Raw genomic sequence first — 18,563 nt, 5'->3', positions numbered from 1 at the left:
TGCGACAGTGGCTTTGGGGCAAGAAAAAATGGCAGCCCTAAGGCCTGAAGGGATCAATATCTCTACATGTGTAACCCATTCTCACTGTAAGATGGAAATCTCTGGACTCTAAACCAAGAAGTGCATGTCTTTCCCACTGCCACAATTACCAGTTCAGCGTGGGCCTATGATCAAGCCTGGCCAAGGAAACTGACAAGAAGAACTTAGACCCCATCGTATCTTCCTCTGTCTTACTAGATGAGAAGAAGGACGACCATTGCCCTAATTGACGCCAACCTTAGGATGACACTAACTCTGTGGATGGTAGAAAATGTCATCTAAGGAACCTGGCTCTGACAAAACTGCAGAGCTGCTGCATCAGCCAACCCTGAAGCCTACCCTATTCTAGATTCCCTGTTAAGGAGATAATAAATGTCTTCATTGCTTAAGCCATTTTGAATTATGATTTCAGTTACATTTAGCCCAAAGCATCTTAGCTGATTCAATGGCTTGTTCTACTTTATAGATTTTTCAACACTGCAATTCACAGAATTATACTGTACTATGAAATATAAAGTATTACATGCAACTTTGACAATTGGTGTTATGGACCACAGAGCACAGATAATCACAAGTGTTTAAATTTGGGGTTTTAGTTTCTTCTCAGACCCCCATTAACCCTTCCTTGGCAAAGGTTACTGCTAACTAGAGGTTTTTTGCCCCATCTATACCTCATTTAGATTCTTCAGCTTTTTGGTGGAATCAAAAAGCACTTCCCTAAATCTGGGTAATTTCAACATGTAAGCTGCTGGAAGCCACAATGACACCTACCTGTGTAACTGCTTTTTTTGGTAGTTCATAGGGAACTCTGGCACAGGAATTTTATATTTACTATAAAAAGATTTAAGTTCATAAAACCAGTAACTGTGGACATGTGTATTAGTCCATTTTCATACTGCTATAAAGAACTGCTCAAGACTGGGTAATGTATAAATGAAAGAGGTTTAGTTAACCCCACAGTTCAGCATGACTGGGGAGGCCTCAGGAAACTTACAATCATGGTAGAAGACAAAGGGGAAGCAAGGCACCTTCTTCACAAGGCAGCAGGAAGGAGAAGTGCTGAGCAAAATGGAGAACAGCCCCTTATAAAACCATCAGATCTCATGAGAATTCACTGTATCACGAGAATGGCATGGGGGAACCACCCCCATGATTCAATTACCTCCACCTGGTCTCTCCCTTGACAGGTGGGGATTATGGGGATTATAATTCAAGATGAGGTTTGGGTGGGGACACAAAGCCTAACCATATCAACATGTGAGCCCCAGTACCCTCAAAATGGCCCATAATTAATTGTGCTGGCTTTCATGGTATGGTCATCTTGAATGTGTCAAATCTCTACAACTGCCACAACTAGGAAAAGGCCAGGGCAAGCACCATGGGAGCTTTTTTGTATGTTGGCCATTGGTCTCCCAGCTCTTCTTCAGGCTGCTACCTGGCATCATCCTCCAAATGTATTGGCACCCATGGAGCAGACAGCCTGGAAACTCACAAAAACCCCCTACGTGGCCAGCACTTCAAAGCCCCTCCTAACTGACAGAGGATGGACAATGGATTCCAGCTCCTGCTTGTGTCTCAGCAGTTGAGTGTATGCCAAAGGAGAGGAGTGGACCTAGTTTACACAGCCCTAAACAGTGGTTGGGACAGTAACAAAGCAGTTCTGAAGAGCCCAACCACACAGCTGCCCCTACACTTTTAGGCAGCTTTGGATGACAAATGGTAGCAAACTCACATCTTCGGCCTTGCAATCACTGTACAGGAACTCCCTCCTTCTTCTCTGCCACTGGACTTCATCTAGAAGAAGCACATCTAGCTATGAGTAGGGGTCACTGGATTGGCTAGCCTATTCTTACAAACTCCCAGACTGCTTTTTGTTTGTGTGTCTAATATTAGAAATATTAAGGAGCTGAAGGGCCTTGGCTGCTCTGACCCCTGGACTTCCCTTATGCATTAAGAGCCTCCACTCCTATCTCAGCTGTTTGAATTTAGCATCCACAGAGCACCTTCCCCTGGGGAAGGATGACTGAGATGGCACAGGTTCTGGGGGCCCCTTCATGAGAACCTCTGCATTTTCATCACTTGAAGATACACGGAGGCCAATCCTGTACCTATCCCAAGGCCAGTTCCAAGTTCTTGTCTCCAGGGCGTGTGATGCTTCTTTGAGGAAAACTTAACATACATATTTGTTTCAACCAGGGAATGCCCTTTTGCAGTTAATGGCAGTTTCACTCCCTAGAGAGGAAGACAGCATTTGGACTTGATGCCCTTCATTTGGAAAAAATGTTACGAAATTATTTATAAAAATAAAGCAAGTAACCATCCATTGCTCTCAGAGATTAGTCTGAGGTCACTTAAATCTATGACAGATGCTAAAGCCTAGGATTTTAAGGACTATGGAGAAAAATAAACATTGATTAAATGGAGATTTAGATCCTTCCCTAAAAAAAAAAATCAGAAGAAAAGATTTTCAATAGAAGAAAACTTAGGTGGTGGCCCTGTTATGAAATTATTTATTATTGAAGATCTAGATTTTGAGAATTATACTATCATTTACAGCACTGCTTTTCTAGGCCATAATGTCCTTGGTTATCTATATGGAGCAAATAATCTGTGTGCAGTTAAAAGAAGTAGACTATGTATATTCTTGGATGTAAATTGAGAAGACAGCACTTGTTCTGGGCAGAGCATGTGGCTGATGCCAGGGCCTCTCCTTATCTGGCACCTTGAAGACTCCTTGATGGGAATAGCAACAGCAGCAGCAAATGGGCTGCTTCAGCAGACCATCAGATTTCCTCATAATGTAACTATGGCCCTTTTAGACAAAGCACCTCAGAATTCTTAAATGTATCACAGTGGAGATCCTGAAGAGATCAAAGAATAGATGGAATGGGAGTCTCTTAAAAAGAAATATGACTTGGCTGGGCACGGTGGCTCACACCTGTAATCCCAGCACTTTGGGAGGCCAGGGCAGGTGGATCACGAGGTCAGGAGTTCAAGACCAGCCTGGCCAACATGGTGAAACCCCATCTCTACTAAAAATAGAAAAATTAGCTGGGTGTGGTGGTGAGCGCCTGTAATCCCAGCTACTCGGGAGGCTGAAGCAGGAGAATCGCTTGAACCTGGGAGGCAGAGATTGCAGCAAGCTGAGGTCGTGCCACTGCACTCCAGCCTGGGCGACAGAGTGAGACTCTGTCTCAAAAAAAAAAAAAAAAAAAAGAAATATGACTTTACTTCATCCTCCAGCCTGTGAATTGAAATATTCATATTATAAGCATGTGTAATGGATATATACTTGTTTAATTGATGTATAATTTATGTACAACATGCTGCATTGCACATATTTAAAATAAACAATTTGATGTTTTGACCTGCATATACACTTATGAAATCATCCACACAGTCACGATAATGAATATATCCATAAATTCCAAAAATTTCCCCTTGCCTCTTTGTAATCCTTCCCTCTCTGCTCCTCCCACTGCTCCTCCCATCTCCAAGCAACCACTGATGTGCTATCACTATAGTTTGCATTTTCTAGAATTTAATATAAATGAAATTATACAGTATGTATTTATTTTTGTCTAGCTTCTTTTACTAAGCACAATAGAAAATCATCTATGTTGCTTCATATATCAATAGTTCATTTTTTAATGCAGAATGGTATCACATTGCATGGCTATATCACAATTTGTTTAGCCATTCACCTGTTAATGGACAGGTTGTTGGATTTTTCAAGTATTTTGCTATTATAAATTAAGCCCCTATGTACATTCATGTACAAATCTTTATATGTTTGTATCCTCTTATTTCTCTTAAATAAATACTTAGGTGTGGAATGGCTGGATCACAAGATAGATGTATGTTTAACTTTAAAAAAAATTAGAGACAGGGTCTTGCTAGATTGCCCTGGCTGGCCTCAAACTCCTGGGCTCAAGCAATCCTCCCATCTAAGGCTCCCAAAAAGCTGAGACTATAGGTACATGCCACTGTCCCTGGTTGACGAATTTTTTTTTTTTTTTTTTTTTTTGAGACAGAGTCTCGCTCTTGTCATCCAGGCTCAAGTGCAGTGGCGCCATCTTGTCTCACTACAACCTCCATCTCCCAGGTTCAAGCGATTCTCCTGCCTCAGCCTCCCGAGTCACTGGGATTACAGGTGCCCACCACCACGCCCAGCTAATTTTTTTGTATTTTTAGTAAAGATGGGGTTTCACCATGTTGGCCAGGCTGGCCAACTCCTGACCTCAAGTGATACGCCCACCCCGGCCTCTCAAAGTGCTGGGATTACAGGCTCGAGCCACTGCGCCCTGCCAAATGTTTAACTTTTAAAAGAACTGTCAAATTGTTTTCCATAGTGGTTGTGCCATTTTACATTCTCAACAATGGTGTATAAGAGCTCAAATTGCCCCACATCTTTGTTAACACTTGAGGTGATCAGTCTTTCTAACTCTGGCCATTTTAACAGGTGTATAGTGGCATCTCATTGTGGTTTTGATGTGCATTTCCCTAGTGACTGAGGTGGAGTACTTTTTAAAGAACCTGACATCTGCAAATCTTCTTTGGTGAAGTGTCTTTTCAAATCTTTTGCCAATTTGTAGTGTACATATATATATACAATATTCTTTCATAAAAACATATATTTTTGGCTACCTCATACTAGATCAATATGATGAGGCAGATTACTACCTAAGAGGTCACCAACCTCTTATCCCCACAGCTGCTAAATACACTTTACAAGCAGAAAATTTGTAAAGCCTCAGCCCATTCATGGAGTAGAACATAGAGTTCTATTCTATGTTTGGAACACAGAGTTCCAAAAGTTTCCACTGTCTCAGGAAGCATATACACAGTGTGGAATTTAGATGGCCTTGGGGCAGAGGGTGGGAAAAGTCAACTGTGAGTTGAGCATAGATCCTAGGACCAGTGTGTACAAGTGGCATCCAAAGATAACTGAAAATAAAGGAGGTCAGAAGGTCAACTGCTGGGCCGGGTGCAGTGGCTCACGCCTGTAATCTCAGCACTCTGGGAGGCCAAGGTGGGCGAATCACGAGGTCAGGAGTTCGAGACCAGTCTGGCCAACATGGTGAAACCTCATCTCCACTAAAAATACAAAAAATTAGCTGAGCATGGTGGCGGATGCCTGTAATCCCAGTTACTTGGGAGGCTGAGGCTGGAGAATCGCTTTAACCCAGGAGGCGTAGCTTGCAATGAGCCAAGATCGCAACACTGCACTCCAGCTGGGGCAACAGTGCAAGACTCCATCTCAAAAAAAAAAAAAAAAAGTCAACTGTTGTTTTTAAGTGGCTCTGGGATAAAGGGCAATATTAGGGTCTTTTTTACTTGCCTTTGTTCTCCTCTTTGCTAACATGACTCACAGGCGGGTGCCACCCCCATCATCTGCTGCACTGCACAGTGGCAGCAACAGGCACATGAGACAACTGGGCCCCAACAAATTCACTGGATGTTAACCCCAGGGCTCTCTTGAGAATGCCAATCTTAAGAGGGTTCACAGAGGCCTAAAATTAAACAGACTGGACACAGAGTGGGAGGGTGATACTGCTGGGAGTAAGTGGCTATGATTCAGTAGGCATGGTACTGCCCAGTGTGGCTAACAGAGTATTTCAAAGTTGGCTGCAATAATCCTCTCAATCCACGATGCTTTTCTGAAATGTCACCTTGACATTGGAGTAGTGGGCTCTATGTCCCCCCATCTTAAAATTGGGTGCACCTTTGTGACTGCTTCATCCAAGAAGGGCCGTAAAGTTATGCGACTTCTGAGGCAAGATCATAAAAATGCCATCTTCTTCAACTCTATTGGTACATCCATTCTTAGAACCCATCTAACCATTCTGTGAGAAACACTAAGGAACCACATGGGGAGTCTTAAAGTGTATTCCCACAAATAACTTATTTACAAAGGGGAAAATGAAAACTACACAGTGGAGAAACCTGGTAGACACCACCTTGACCTAGTTATCAAAGTTAACAAGACCAATAGATAAGGCAAATAGATTAATGCATCTCCTGTCATGGTCACTAAGGACACAACATCACTCCTATGGTATTTCTGCAGACATCACAGCTAAGTGTAATATATGATTCTGGATTGGATCTAAAATTAGCAGAAAAATTAGCTGTAAAAAACTATTGGGATAGTTTGCAGGAATTTTAATACAAACCCTGAATTAGATAAGTTTTATATAGATTTCCTAATTTTGATGACTTTATCTGATTATGTAAGAGAATGTCTTAGTTCTTATGAAATACACACTGAAATGTTTCCAACCTACTTTTAAGTGGTTTAGAAAAAAAAAAAAAGTGTGTGTGAACAATTGGCGAATCTGGGGAAATGGTATACAGAAGTTTCTCATACTATTTTTGCAATTATTCTGAAAGTTTAAAATTATATAAAAATTGAAAGCTCTCCCTAACCCTCTAAAAGAAGGTAAGGACTTAAGCGTTCATGGAATAGGGCTGGTTTGGACATGGGCAATACTTGTTTCCCTGGATCCAACAAAGCTCATAGGCTGGCTGTGTTTTAGAAAATAACAGATGATCCTCAGGGAATGGGAATGAACTACAGAGGGATGTCACTGCTATTTAGACAGGGGTTTGGACCAGCAAGGGTCTCCCTACAGCAGAGGGTGGCCAGTCTGTGCAAGCTCTTCCTTCTGTGACACCTTGTGGCAATGAAGAGCTATTGCGGACCTCAGTGCCATCTGTTCACCAGGACTGACCTGCTTTTAATTCCATCATCTCCTAGAGTTCTTTGAAAATTTGAGAGTAAAGATGTTTAGGAAGAGATACAATGCTTTCAGTTAATATGGCATGTGAAACTTCAAACTAGAAATGGGAAAAATAAGAGATGTAACAGTGTTTGTGTCTTTAGTTTATAAAGTAATGCCAATCATATTTCTGTAGCTTTATATGTTACGGTACAACAATTGTGTCAAGAACTATACAAGTACTAAGAGATAATGACAAAAGTGATTGAACAGTTCTCTCAAATGGGAAAAGTGCAACTGCAAAGCAAAGTTATGTAATAGTGTCTTTGCACATTAATGTGTTCTTGAAAAGCTGAGTAAACTGAACTTTTATAACTGCAACCATATTTTCACTGCACCTTGAGAATTTAAAATAATATTATAGGATGAAATTTTGAAATGTGAAGCCATAGAAACTTTTTATTTATCTAAATATTCAGTCTCTGAAAAAAATCATGTTTTGCTAAAGTGCAGTATTCCTACAAAGTTAGATATTTACATAGTTAGAAGCGAGTGATAAATCATGTACACTTAAGAGCTTACATGTTTAAAACTGTGGACCACATAATAGGCAATTAGTTTGTATAACTATTAAAATTATTTACTGATAAGAAGGGTGAATTTTTGTATTTTATTTTGAATTTGCATTATGTATTAATAAAAGCTGTTTGGTTTATAAATAAGAGAGATTCATATAAACTAGTTCAAGCAAAAAATGGGAATTTATTGACCCATATAACTGGGGAGTTTAGAGGCAGTGCTAGCTTTCAGGCATGGCTCAATCCAGGGGCTCCAGTGTTTTCTTTCTAGCTAGCTAACTAGCTAGCTCTCCCTCTGCTATCATCTATATCTCTTTATTTCCCGCTGTATTTTTCTCAGTTCCTCTTTGTACAAATGGGCTTCTCCTTAAGGTCAGGGAAGACAGCCAAAAGCAAATAAAATAAGTTTCTCCAGTTTGCTCTATCAGCAATGTCTGGGGAAAATATTCTGGCCCAATCTGGATTACAAGCACATCCTGGAATGGGAGGATGGAGGCTATGTGCTTTACAACCCTACCAGGATCCTGGCCCAGGATGGGTGGCAGAGCAGGATGTTAGGAGTTATAGTTCACCCAAAGAACCAGAAGATGAAAAAAAAAAAAAAAGGTAGTAAACAGACAAAAACTATAATTATCACTATCCCCTATGCTTCATTAATGTACACTTTTATAATTCTAATGGACATATAGATAACTATGTATCAAAAGCTTTTTAAGCTAAATATTGGACCAATGCATGAAGACGTATTTTAACAGATTTAAAGAAAGCACTATTTGTAAGAGCCAAAAATTTTTTTAATCTAATAGGGTTTAGTTAAATCTTAATTTATTCATGAAATGTTTTTGCATGTATTTATACAGAAATGTATTATTGAGAGGGGAAAGGCAAATTTAATACATTATGTGTTTATAAGACAGCATTTAAACAGTAAATCCCAATTTTTGTTTTACAACATATATCCTCACCTGCTTACATAGACTTACGTGTATTTCTTTTTTGTTTGTTTGTTTTGAGACGGAGTTTCACTCTTGTTACCCAGGCTGGAGTGCAATGGTGTGATCTCGGCTCACTGCAACCTCCGTTTTCCGGGTTCAAGTGATTCTCCTGCCTCAGTCTCCCAAGTAACTGGGATTACAGGCAGGTGCCACCATGCCCGGCTAATTTTTTTATTTTTAGTACAGATGGGGTTTCACTATGTTGATGAGGCTGGTCTCGAACTCCTGACCTCATGTGCTCCGCCCGCCTCAGCCTCTCAAAGTGCTGGGATTACAGGCATGAGACACAGCGCCCGGCCAACTTATGTGTATTTCAAAAGTAAGGAAGCATGTGCGACAAAATGATATTAAGGGCTGGGAAGAGAGATGCATGATAAATTTTTTTCCTTTTTGTCTGTATTTTCTTATTTTCTATTAAATGACATATAAAACAAAAATCAACTTCTATGCAACTCAAAGTTTTATGCATTCAACCCTAGTTACAAATACTAATCCATTCCTGGCCAAGTGCGTTGGCTCACGCCTGTAATCCCAGCACTCTGGGAGGCCGAGGCGGGCAGATCCCCTGAGGTCAGGAGCTTGGGACCAGCCTGGGCAACATGGTAAAACCCTGTCTCTACTAAAAATACAAAAATTAGCTGGGCGTGGTGGTGCATGCCTGTAGTCCCAGCTACTCCAGAGGCTGACGCAAGACAATTGTTTGAACCCAGGAGGCAGATGTTGCAGTGAGCTGAGACCATGCCACTGCACTCCAACCTGGGTGACAGAGCAAAACTCCATCTCAAAAAATAATAAATAAATAAATAAATAAAAAATAAAAATAAACAAATACTAATCCATTCCAAACTATCATGGTGCCTAGTGGCAAAAGGCAGAAGTCAGGCCCCACTAACTTACCCAGTTAACATGAGCTAAATGATTCAATTTATAAGAAAACTTTAGCTAAAAATCTAAGTGTGCTACACTGATGTGCAGAAAATGTTTGGATACCAAGCATTAGTCAAGTTTAGATACCATGCATTAGTCAGTAAGTGGATCTTGGCTCATCTATATCAGAATCACTTTGAGAAGCTTGTTAAAATGCAGACTCCCCGCGTCTCAGTCCAGAACTTCCAATTCAGAAATAATAGAAGGTAGGCCAAGGAACTGGCATTTTCAATCAATTCCCAGGGGATTTGTATATACAATGAAGCATGAAAACTCCTGTTTCAGAAATGATAAGGTAGAAACAGTATAAAAGGGAAGTGATCAGTCTGCCAAGAGAGACTTCCCTACATCATTTATGTTACAATCATTATTAATAGCACAGTTCTTTTGTATAACATTTTGACTATGAACATTAATCAGAAAAGTATAAAGTTGTCATTAAACATTTGAAAAACAGAGTAATTTTATTACATGTAGGGCTCAACATTTTTTTTCCCAGTAAAATTTTTAGGGATTAAAATTCATAAAATTCACAAAATTCTTACTACAGAAACCATCCTAGGATCTCATCTATGTTGTTAACAAAACAGTCTTAAAAGTATAGATAGTTCTTGGAAAAAAAAAAAAGAAAAGGCATGTAAGGAGGGAAGAAAGAAAGAAAAACTCATCAGAATTTTGCTGGGCACCGAAAAAGAACTTAGGGAAAATACTTCTAAAGTCATAAAATTCCATCAAGGGTAGTCTGTAAATGATTTAAAATATAATTTTAATATACCGAATTTTAATTTACAAATTAACTTATGGGGAATCTACAATTTTAGGGAATACCTATTATCCTAAAATTTTAAGATAATAAAATGAAGAAATAAAAGTAAAATTATCCAATTAACCTTGCTTCAACCCTCTACCTAGCCAATGTGCATTTGCAAGTATATTGTATTGGAAAGCAGTGAGTAGTAATAAAGGAAACAATTAAATGGAAAATTTTTGTTTAATAGAGTAAAATGAGTTAAGCTAAATTCTGGTTTATTATAAACATACTGAATAATTTTCTATTGGGAAGAGCAAAAATCTTCATTGCCTGCTATAAGTACTTTTGAAGTACTTGGAAATATATTGTAAAGGAAAACTCAGCAAAATACAAAAATTAAGTGACCTTTTTCAGTTATTTCCTTCTTTAGTTTCTATAGTGTAATAGTTGAAAGAAACTTTTTAAGATGGGAGAGCTGCAGTGTACCAGATTGCAGTTATGCAGCCCTCAGCTTATTCTTAAGTGACATAGTACTGATCCTTTTACTATGGTTGCATTAGTCAGGGTTCTCCAGAGAAACAGGACCACTATCAATCTGATGGAGTTTTCCAATTAAACTATCCAAAACATATGTAAAATTTCCTGTTTTCCACCTATGATCAGAAAGAATCTAGGAGTCATCCTAATTTGAATATTTTATTCATCCAAATTAGGATGACTCCTAGATTCTGTGGGTTTATAGTATAAAAAAATTCTCATTGCTTACAATGCTTTGGCATTACAGTTGACCCTTGAACAAAACAGGTTTGAACCATGTGGGATTCCATTTCAACCAAATGCAGCATTCCCCGGATGTAAAACCCATGTATATGGAGGGCCAGCTTTTTTTACACTCGGGTTCCGCAGGATCAACAGTGGGACTTGAGTATGCATGGATTTTGACATATGCAGCAGGTTCTAGAACCAAGCCTTCATGTTTACTGAGGGAGGGATGACTACATTTTGTCATGAACTGTAAAGCATTTAAACTTTTACCCTTCTTGCAAGCTAATAAATTAATCTGCTGGTTTCATGGATGCTGGCAGAAGTCACAAAAATCCTAGTTAGGAGACAAAGTACTTTATTGCTTATAGCACAGAAAGCAGCATGAGCATCAGCATATTTGTCAGTTCCTCTTGCCTCCAACTCCCACAGGGAATATGTAATGGACCCAAATGCCACCTGCACACTCAGTGGGTTGCACTGCAAAAGAGAAACCCAGATCCAAGGGTCCAAACTTCTTGAACAAGCAGCAAACAAGCCAATCTCCCTTACCCTGATGGTGAGCAGTTACACGAGAGTCATTGTACAGTTACCCTGACCCACTTAATTGTCTATGTGTCTAGCTGCAAAAATGCTCAGTCTCAGGAGACAGATAAGACTTGCCATCTGGCATACTTAGCAAAATTATGCAGGGACACTCAGGACCAAGACAGATCTTCCTCTTCTAACCATCCACCCTTACACGTTCTTGGCAGAACTCAAAATTTCACATGAATATGTGACTCCATTGACCACTGTGATTAATCTGATGTATAGAGGCTTAATTCCATTTGTCTTGTATAGCACTTAATTAAGGGACTATCAACAATACCCAGGCAGCAGGACAAAGTATTGACCTTAATCATGACACCCAGAGTTCTGAATACCACAAACCAACAGGGTCTACCTTGGAAAGTCAGTGGCTTTCTCCTTAAGGCTCTCATTTGACCTTTCTACTTGGTTTGCGGCATTAATCCAGGTATAGCTGGATGTTTTAGGGACGATTTAGAATCTGACATCTGTTGCAATTCTATCATCTATAACAATTCTGGTCAGTGAGTTGAGTTGGAGCTGACTGCCTTCTAAGGCCCAGGTGATATCATTAATCACTTCAGCTGAACTCAGGGACAAATTTCTTTTCTTTTCTTTTTTTTTTTTTTGAGATGGAGTCTCGCTCCGTCGCCAGGCTGGAGTGCAGTGCTGTGATCATGGCACTGCAACCTCCACCTCCCAGGTTCAAGCAATTCCCCTGCCTCAGCCTCCTGAGTAGCCACAACTACAGGCCTGCGTCACCACGCCTGGCTGATTTTTTGTATTTTAGGAGAGACGAAGTTTCACCATGTTGACCAGGATGGTCTCGATCTCCTGACCTCATGATCCGTCCGCCTTGGCCTCCCAAAGTGCTGGGATTACAGGCGTGAGCCACTGCGCCCAGCCTCAGGGAAAAATTTCTTACCACCGTTTCTAATTATCTGACTCCCATCGTTGGGACAACCAACCACAAAGTGCACACAAATGAGTCTGCTTTCCCTCTGGAAAGTTCCTCCAAGTAACTAAGGGTGGCCCTATTTCAGAGGGCTCCCCACAGTCATCTGAGGGCTATGTAGTCTATTCTGGGTTCCTTAAACAATCTGAAATTTTACCCTATTTGCAAGCTAACAAGCTAGCCAGCCACAGTTTCATCATGCTAGTATTAGACTCAAGACTCCTGTGTTAAGGGATAATTTATTACTCATGGCAATAGCAGTGACCAGAGCAACAGTATTAATTTTTGTGCTGCTGTTCTGAACCCCAATTCCCATATGCCAACATGAAGATGCCACATAATACTTGTACTGGCAATGGACTGCAGCATAGTGTAGTGTAGTGTAGTGTAGTGTGTAGTGTAGTGTAGTGTAGTGTAGTATAGTACAGTAAAGTACAGTATAGTACTTAGAGAACCTGATTTTTTTTATAATGGGTAGTAATCATGCTTGTTCTTTGCTCCAGAGGGAGTCATTTTCTCTATCTTGGAACGCTGTTCACTACACAAATATCACTGAAAAGACAGTTTCAGACAAAGCCAGCACCTCTGTTCTCAAGATATTCAGAAACCCAGAAAATTGTCTCCCAAGGGAAGCCTGTAGTTGGGAGAAATTATGAGAAACCACTAACTTCTAATTCAGATTTTGCATGAGTTAGGATTATATTCAGCTACATATAACAAAATCCCAACTACAGTGGTTTACCTAAACGTGTTTGTTTGTTTCATTTTTTTTTTCCTGCATGTCACCAGAGTCCAGAAGTGCATAGTCCAGGTCTGGAACGGCTACATACAAGGTCATCAGGGACCCAGGTCCCTATCCGTCTGCTCCACTGTTCTTGTCATGTGGCTTTCCACCCCATGGTCACAACATGCATACGCCACCTCCATCTGTACAGTTCTGGTGGTAGGTGGAGAAGAATGGTGACTAGATTTTAAGGAAGGTTAAAAACACTAGGATAGGAGGCCGGGTGCAGTGGCTCACGCCTGTAATTCCAGCACTTTGGGAGGCCAAGGCGGGCGATCACCAGGTCAGGAGTTAGAGACTAGCCTGGTCAACATGGTGAAACCCCATCTCTACTAAAAATACAAAAATTAGCCTGGCGTGGTCGCGGGCGCCTGTAATCCTAGCTACTCCGGAGGCCTCAGCCTACTACTCCGGAGGCCTCCTGCGGAGGCAGGAGAATCGCTTGAACCCGGGAGGGGGAGGTTGCAGTGAGCCGAGATCGCACCATTGCACTCCAGCCTGGGCAACAAGGTCGAAACTCCGTCTTAAAAAAAAAAAAAACCCAAAACACTAAGATAGGAAAGAGGGAGAATTAAGATATACATGTAAGGTGATCAGGAGACACTAACAAGTTAATTTTCTCAGATGCAGTGTGAGTATAAAAATTAGAAAATTTGAGCAAGTAGGTGGATTAGATCAAAGTGATACTGTGTTTCAAAGGTCATCAGCAAAGCATTAATCAGTTAATAATGTAACAGGAATGATTTGAAAGGTTTAGTGTAACAGTAATTGAGTAGATAAGCTATAGTTCAAAAATATATTTTTAATGTAAATGGGTAATTTGAAATTTTGTTACACAAATGCACAGTTCAAAAGTACTATAATCTCTCATTGTTAGATGTTGCTATTCAGGTTTATAAGTTATAGCTTGTAGTACTGTGTAAAGATAGGCACCATGCTTACAAGATCAGAATTCAGCTTGAGGCTGTGTGAGTTTACGACAACACTGTAGTGTGCCACTGTACTTCTCTACCTTCTGTATCGCCGTATGGAATTACTACACAAAATTAGCACTAAGAAACCTAAATTTCCTTACAGTAGAAATAAGCTTATATGAATAATTCTCTTTTAGAAATTAAACTATCTGCTGCAGTTGTCAGCACGGTTTAATTTTTAGCATAAGCTGAGGCCATCAGTTTCTTAACAATCCTATTCTTAAATAATCATTTCTGTTTAAGAGATCATTTTACTGAACAATTTCAAAGCACTAAATATCTTTGAGATTGAAAAAATAAGCACCTATAGATGGAGCAGAAACTAAAGAAAAACAATTTAAGGAAAAAGACAGTCCTTAACTATGCATGCATCCTATGAATTATCCATGCTTTCAGCTGGTTTCCTTTTACTGCACTGTCTAAAACTCCATATTTAAAAGGGTTTGATACAGAAGAGTTAGAATGTGGTCAATGAAATCTGGAGCTTGTCAATGGGTTTCAATAACTGATGCCACTTTTAGCTCTGCTAACATAGTAGAGATTATAGACAGAATTCTCTTGGCCAACTCCTATCATGGGATAAAACTCCTCCCACACCAGTTTCTAAAGGTAATGTAACTTGCTTCTATTGGTTTAAAATTATTAAATAATAAATACGTTTCTCAGCTAGTCAAAAGATATGTCCAGGCTCTTCTCACAAGTTCAATGTTAGGTGCTGTGGGTGAAAACAGTAATTTAGCAATTGTCACTGTTATTATAGTAATCCTAATAATCCCTTATTCATATAATTCTTCATTTTTTAAAAGTATTCCATATTAATTTTCTTATTTCAGATTCTGAATATTACTCTCCAAGTAATACTGCCCCATTTTACAGATAAGGCAATTCAAAAAACGTTTAAGTGACTTGCCCTAAGTCACAGGCACTAGAGAAACTATTACATGCAAGATAAATCTGGTCCCTTCATTTATGACACTCCATTCATAGTGGGACATTCAGACGAGTTGTGGGCAACTGCAACATGGTTAAGTGTTGAGCTACAGCATACAAGGTACATGGCATGGAGAACAGTCTTGGCGGGAGAGGGGTCAGGGAAGTCTTCCCAAAGGAAACAAAGTGTCATTTCAGACTTCATTGTGTTGGCCCTGGGGAAGAACATTCACTTCTACTAAATTCACTTATTCTGTTCTCAGAATCTTCCAAGTTGATTTTGTACTTGATAGAGCACAACTTAGAAGGTCAATTAACTTTACCTCTAGGCCAGTGTTTCACTCACCGTAATTTCTCTAGCAACTGCATCAGTCACCTGGGGTCTTGTTAAAAATACAGAGGAGGGGGCAGAGGGAGGGCAGGGGCCACCCTGGACTTAACTTTTTCTAAATCTCTTGGGGGTGAGGTTGGGGAAAATTGCTGCTTTAAGCATGAACACTTTCGGGATTTTGAAGTCAAATAGCAAATTAAAAGTGGTATTTTTGGTAGTGGCTCTAAAATTCCAGCATCAATACAGCCTATTTTTTTTTTAATAGGGGTGTATTTGGGGGGTAGGGATAGCAATTTTATATAACTGGGATGGGTGCTATAAAACAGGCTGTTAGCCTCCAGCCCTCACCTGCAAGGTGGCTGGCTTAAGGTAGGTGCTTGATAAATGTGGATTTATTTAACAGAGGAACACTTGTATTCATAACCTCCAAGAGTTTCGAAAGTCTTTCTGCTCCAATCTTCCAGTGTCTAGCCAGCAGCATTGCTGCAGAGTGGAACAGCTAGGGTGCGTGGAGTTTGCAGAATGAGTTCAAACCTCCAGACTTATCAGTTAGCAGTAAGAACAAGTTCCTTAATCTGCCTCCACCTATAAAGAAGGAGTACAATTGCCACTTACCTCCTAGAGTTGTTGAGAGTCTTAAATGAGATTAATTATAAATAGATTATCAATGGAATATATTATAAATGCAAGTGCTTAGAACTGTACCTTATAAATGAGCTCCACAGATGCTTATTAAAACCCGAGCGGTGCCCTCTCCCCTTAACATCCGTAATAGGCCCCCTTACACCTCATACCCATTACGAATCAAAATAATAATAATAAAAAATAAGTGAACAAACGACAAACGAGAAAACTAGGCTACCAGGCACTGGGGCGATGGGCCACAGCCTGGCGGGGTAGTGGGCCCGGAAGGGGCGCGGGAGTGGGCTCTCCCCGCCGGGCTCGCGGCACGTGGTCGGCTTGGGCGGGAGCTTCGCGACAGTGGGGGAGGGGAGCAGCGTGGGACGCCGAGGAGGGGTCCAGACCGCCAAGGCTACGAGGCGCCGACTGCGCAGGCTCGGGGACAGGCGCAACCACTGCGCGCAGACCTGAGGGGGAGAATGTCCACCCGGCTGCACGCTCCCTGGATCTACTTGCGCAGCGAAAGCTTGTCTTCTTCCTCATTTTAAGACTGTGTATGGTGCCGCCTTGCGCAGGTTGTTCACCCTAACAGGGCCTCTAACCTCGAGCCCGAAACGGCCTCCTTCTCCAGCCTTGCCCCTTCTTCCCCCGTGGAGGCCGCAGTGGATGCGCCCACCTCCCTGCGGCCTCCGGAGGTGGTTTGGTGGCCCCCTCCTCGAGAGTTGGTGCCGCTGCCACCTCTGATTCCGAGCTTTCGGCACCTCTGCCGGGTGGTACCGAGCCTTCCCGGCGCCCCCTCGTCTCCTCCCACCGGCCTGCCCTTCCCCGCGGGATTATCGCCCCCACGTTTCCCTCAGCCCTTTTCTCTCCCGGCCGAGCCGCGGCGGCAGCAGCAGCAGCAGCAGGAGGAGGAGCCCGGGGGCGGCGGTGGCCGGGGAGCCCATGGCGTACAGTCAAGGAGGCGGCAAAAAAAAAGTCTGCTACTACTACGACGGTGAGCGGCCGGGCCGGTGTCGGGGTGGGCGCGCGGGGCCGGGCGCTGGGTTCCGCGGCTGCCGTCGCGAGTGGGCGCCGGGGCTGAGGGGTGGGAAGGAGGAGGGACCGACATTTGGCCGCATCTTAACCCGTTCCCGGCCCGGCACGGCACGGTTAGAACGAGACCCTCTTCCTGGCGCAGCCCCCGCGGTTCCTGCGGGCGGGAATCAGGGGGCCCGGCCGTCTTGTCTCCTGCCTCTCCCCCTTCCGCCGTGCAGTCCGCAGCCTCGAAGGTGGCCGCCGCTGGGGACTGCGCCGGCCTACCCTGCCTTGGTGGTGGCGGCGAAGGGGGCGGCCCATTCTCTCCCTTCTCCCGCCCACCATTCGTGGCAACGCAGGTTCGGGGTGTCCCGCGTCGGCTTCCTACCCCCTCGACCCGTCCCCCGCGAGGCAAAATTTCTAACCCGGCCTTGACTCTACACAAAGCCCCGCGGCCGCGAGAGCTCCGCCCCTCCCGTCCCCTTCCCTCCTCCTCGCCTGCTCGCCTCCCCTACCCTGCGTTCGGTCTGGCCGGAGCGTCTTCTCCTTCCTCGGCTTACCCTTTCCCCGGATCCCTCCTCCCGGGTGGGCGCTAGAGAGTAGTTACTGAGGATGGGGGCTCAGGTCGCGTGTGGCTTTATCACACTCATGTTTTGCGTGGGCTCCAACCCTCTCCTTTGTTCGCTGGGTTCTTTGAGCGCGTCTTTCTCAGGATTCAAATGGAAGGGCTTCACTTCCTCAATAATAGTTCGGGTTTTCCAGTTTCAGGCAGAAAGACTTCGTAGGAAATAAGAGGTGGTAGGGAGATGTGGAACTGCTACTGCTTGTGTTGTAGATCAGACTCCATGGGTCCTGGCTTGCCTCAGAGAGGTGGTTACCACCCACTTCTTTGTTGCTCTTTGTTCGATCAGGAAATAGACCCTGCTTTGGGGATTTAGAGAGCATTGGTATCTTGCAAAGGCTGTTCCTAGGTGGTGGGGAATCCTGGTATGGGAAAACTTTGAGAAGTGGGAGAAGTGCAGAAGTACTAAATATTCTAATGAGGTAAATTTGAGGTCACCGTGTAGTGAATTATAAAAGTCAGATAATTTAATTATCTTAAGCATTCTATAATTTGGAGTATGAGCAGTAACATTAAATCTTCGAATCCTGTTTCCTGTGTTTCCTTGCTCAATGGAGTAGTAACCTGTTTTACAGATTTCACAAAGGCTTGGTAAATAGTTTATAGTAGGTTACTCTTGAGAGAAGGGATTCCAAAATTTAACAGAGAATCTATCCTAGGCTCCTTCTCCTGAAAGTCCTGTCTGATTTGTATGAGGCAATACAAATTTTGGAAGCTGTTTCCTACATGTGGTGTATTGTAAATCACAACATTTTAGAGAAGTAAGACCCTAGAGCACCAGCTCAGAATAAATCTACCTTTAACTTGTAAATGGCCGTACTGTCTCTTTTTAGTTAAAAAGGATTAATCTTTTAATGACTGATACATGTAAAATAACCACCTGTGTCATTTGGGGAAAATCTGAAATCTTACAGAACAAATCTAAATTGATCTGCGATAGCTAGGACAGAATAATAACAGCCCTACTTTTAAAAATGATTTTTCAGAG

At 42.1% G+C, this 18,563-nt stretch overlaps 1 protein-coding gene and 1 long non-coding RNA gene across 7 annotated transcripts in view; one reads left to right on the top strand and one right to left on the bottom strand.

Annotated features, from left to right (window-relative positions):
* Positions 1 to 16,301, bottom strand: part of LOC109027338 (uncharacterized) — a 131,413-nt gene extending 115,112 nt beyond the window's left edge. For 4 of the 6 annotated variants that reach the window (XR_010134344.1, XR_010134345.1, XR_008681107.2 and 1 more), the window contains exon 1: positions 16,024 to 16,301. This is a non-coding gene — a long non-coding RNA (uncharacterized lncRNA). The remainder of the gene's footprint in view (positions 1 to 16,023) is intronic. The other 2 variants (XR_010134347.1, XR_002006501.4) reach the window with 2 other exon arrangements.
* The window catches only part of HDAC2 (histone deacetylase 2), a 30,981-nt gene continuing 28,717 nt past the window's right edge, over positions 16,300 to 18,563 (top strand). The window contains exon 1 of the mRNA XM_004044559.4: positions 16,300 to 16,933. Coding sequence (XP_004044607.1) covers positions 16,882 to 16,933 — 52 coding nt within the window. The 5' untranslated portion in view covers positions 16,300 to 16,881. The remainder of the gene's footprint in view (positions 16,934 to 18,563) is intronic.

The sequence above is a fragment of the Gorilla gorilla genome, chromosome 5 (genome assembly GCF_029281585.2).
Source record: "Gorilla gorilla gorilla isolate KB3781 chromosome 5, NHGRI_mGorGor1-v2.1_pri, whole genome shotgun sequence".
In the NCBI taxonomy this organism is placed as follows: Eukaryota; Metazoa; Chordata; class Mammalia; order Primates; family Hominidae; genus Gorilla; species Gorilla gorilla.
Note: the sequence above shows the minus strand (reverse complement) of the source record. Positions and strands in the feature narration are given on the sequence as shown.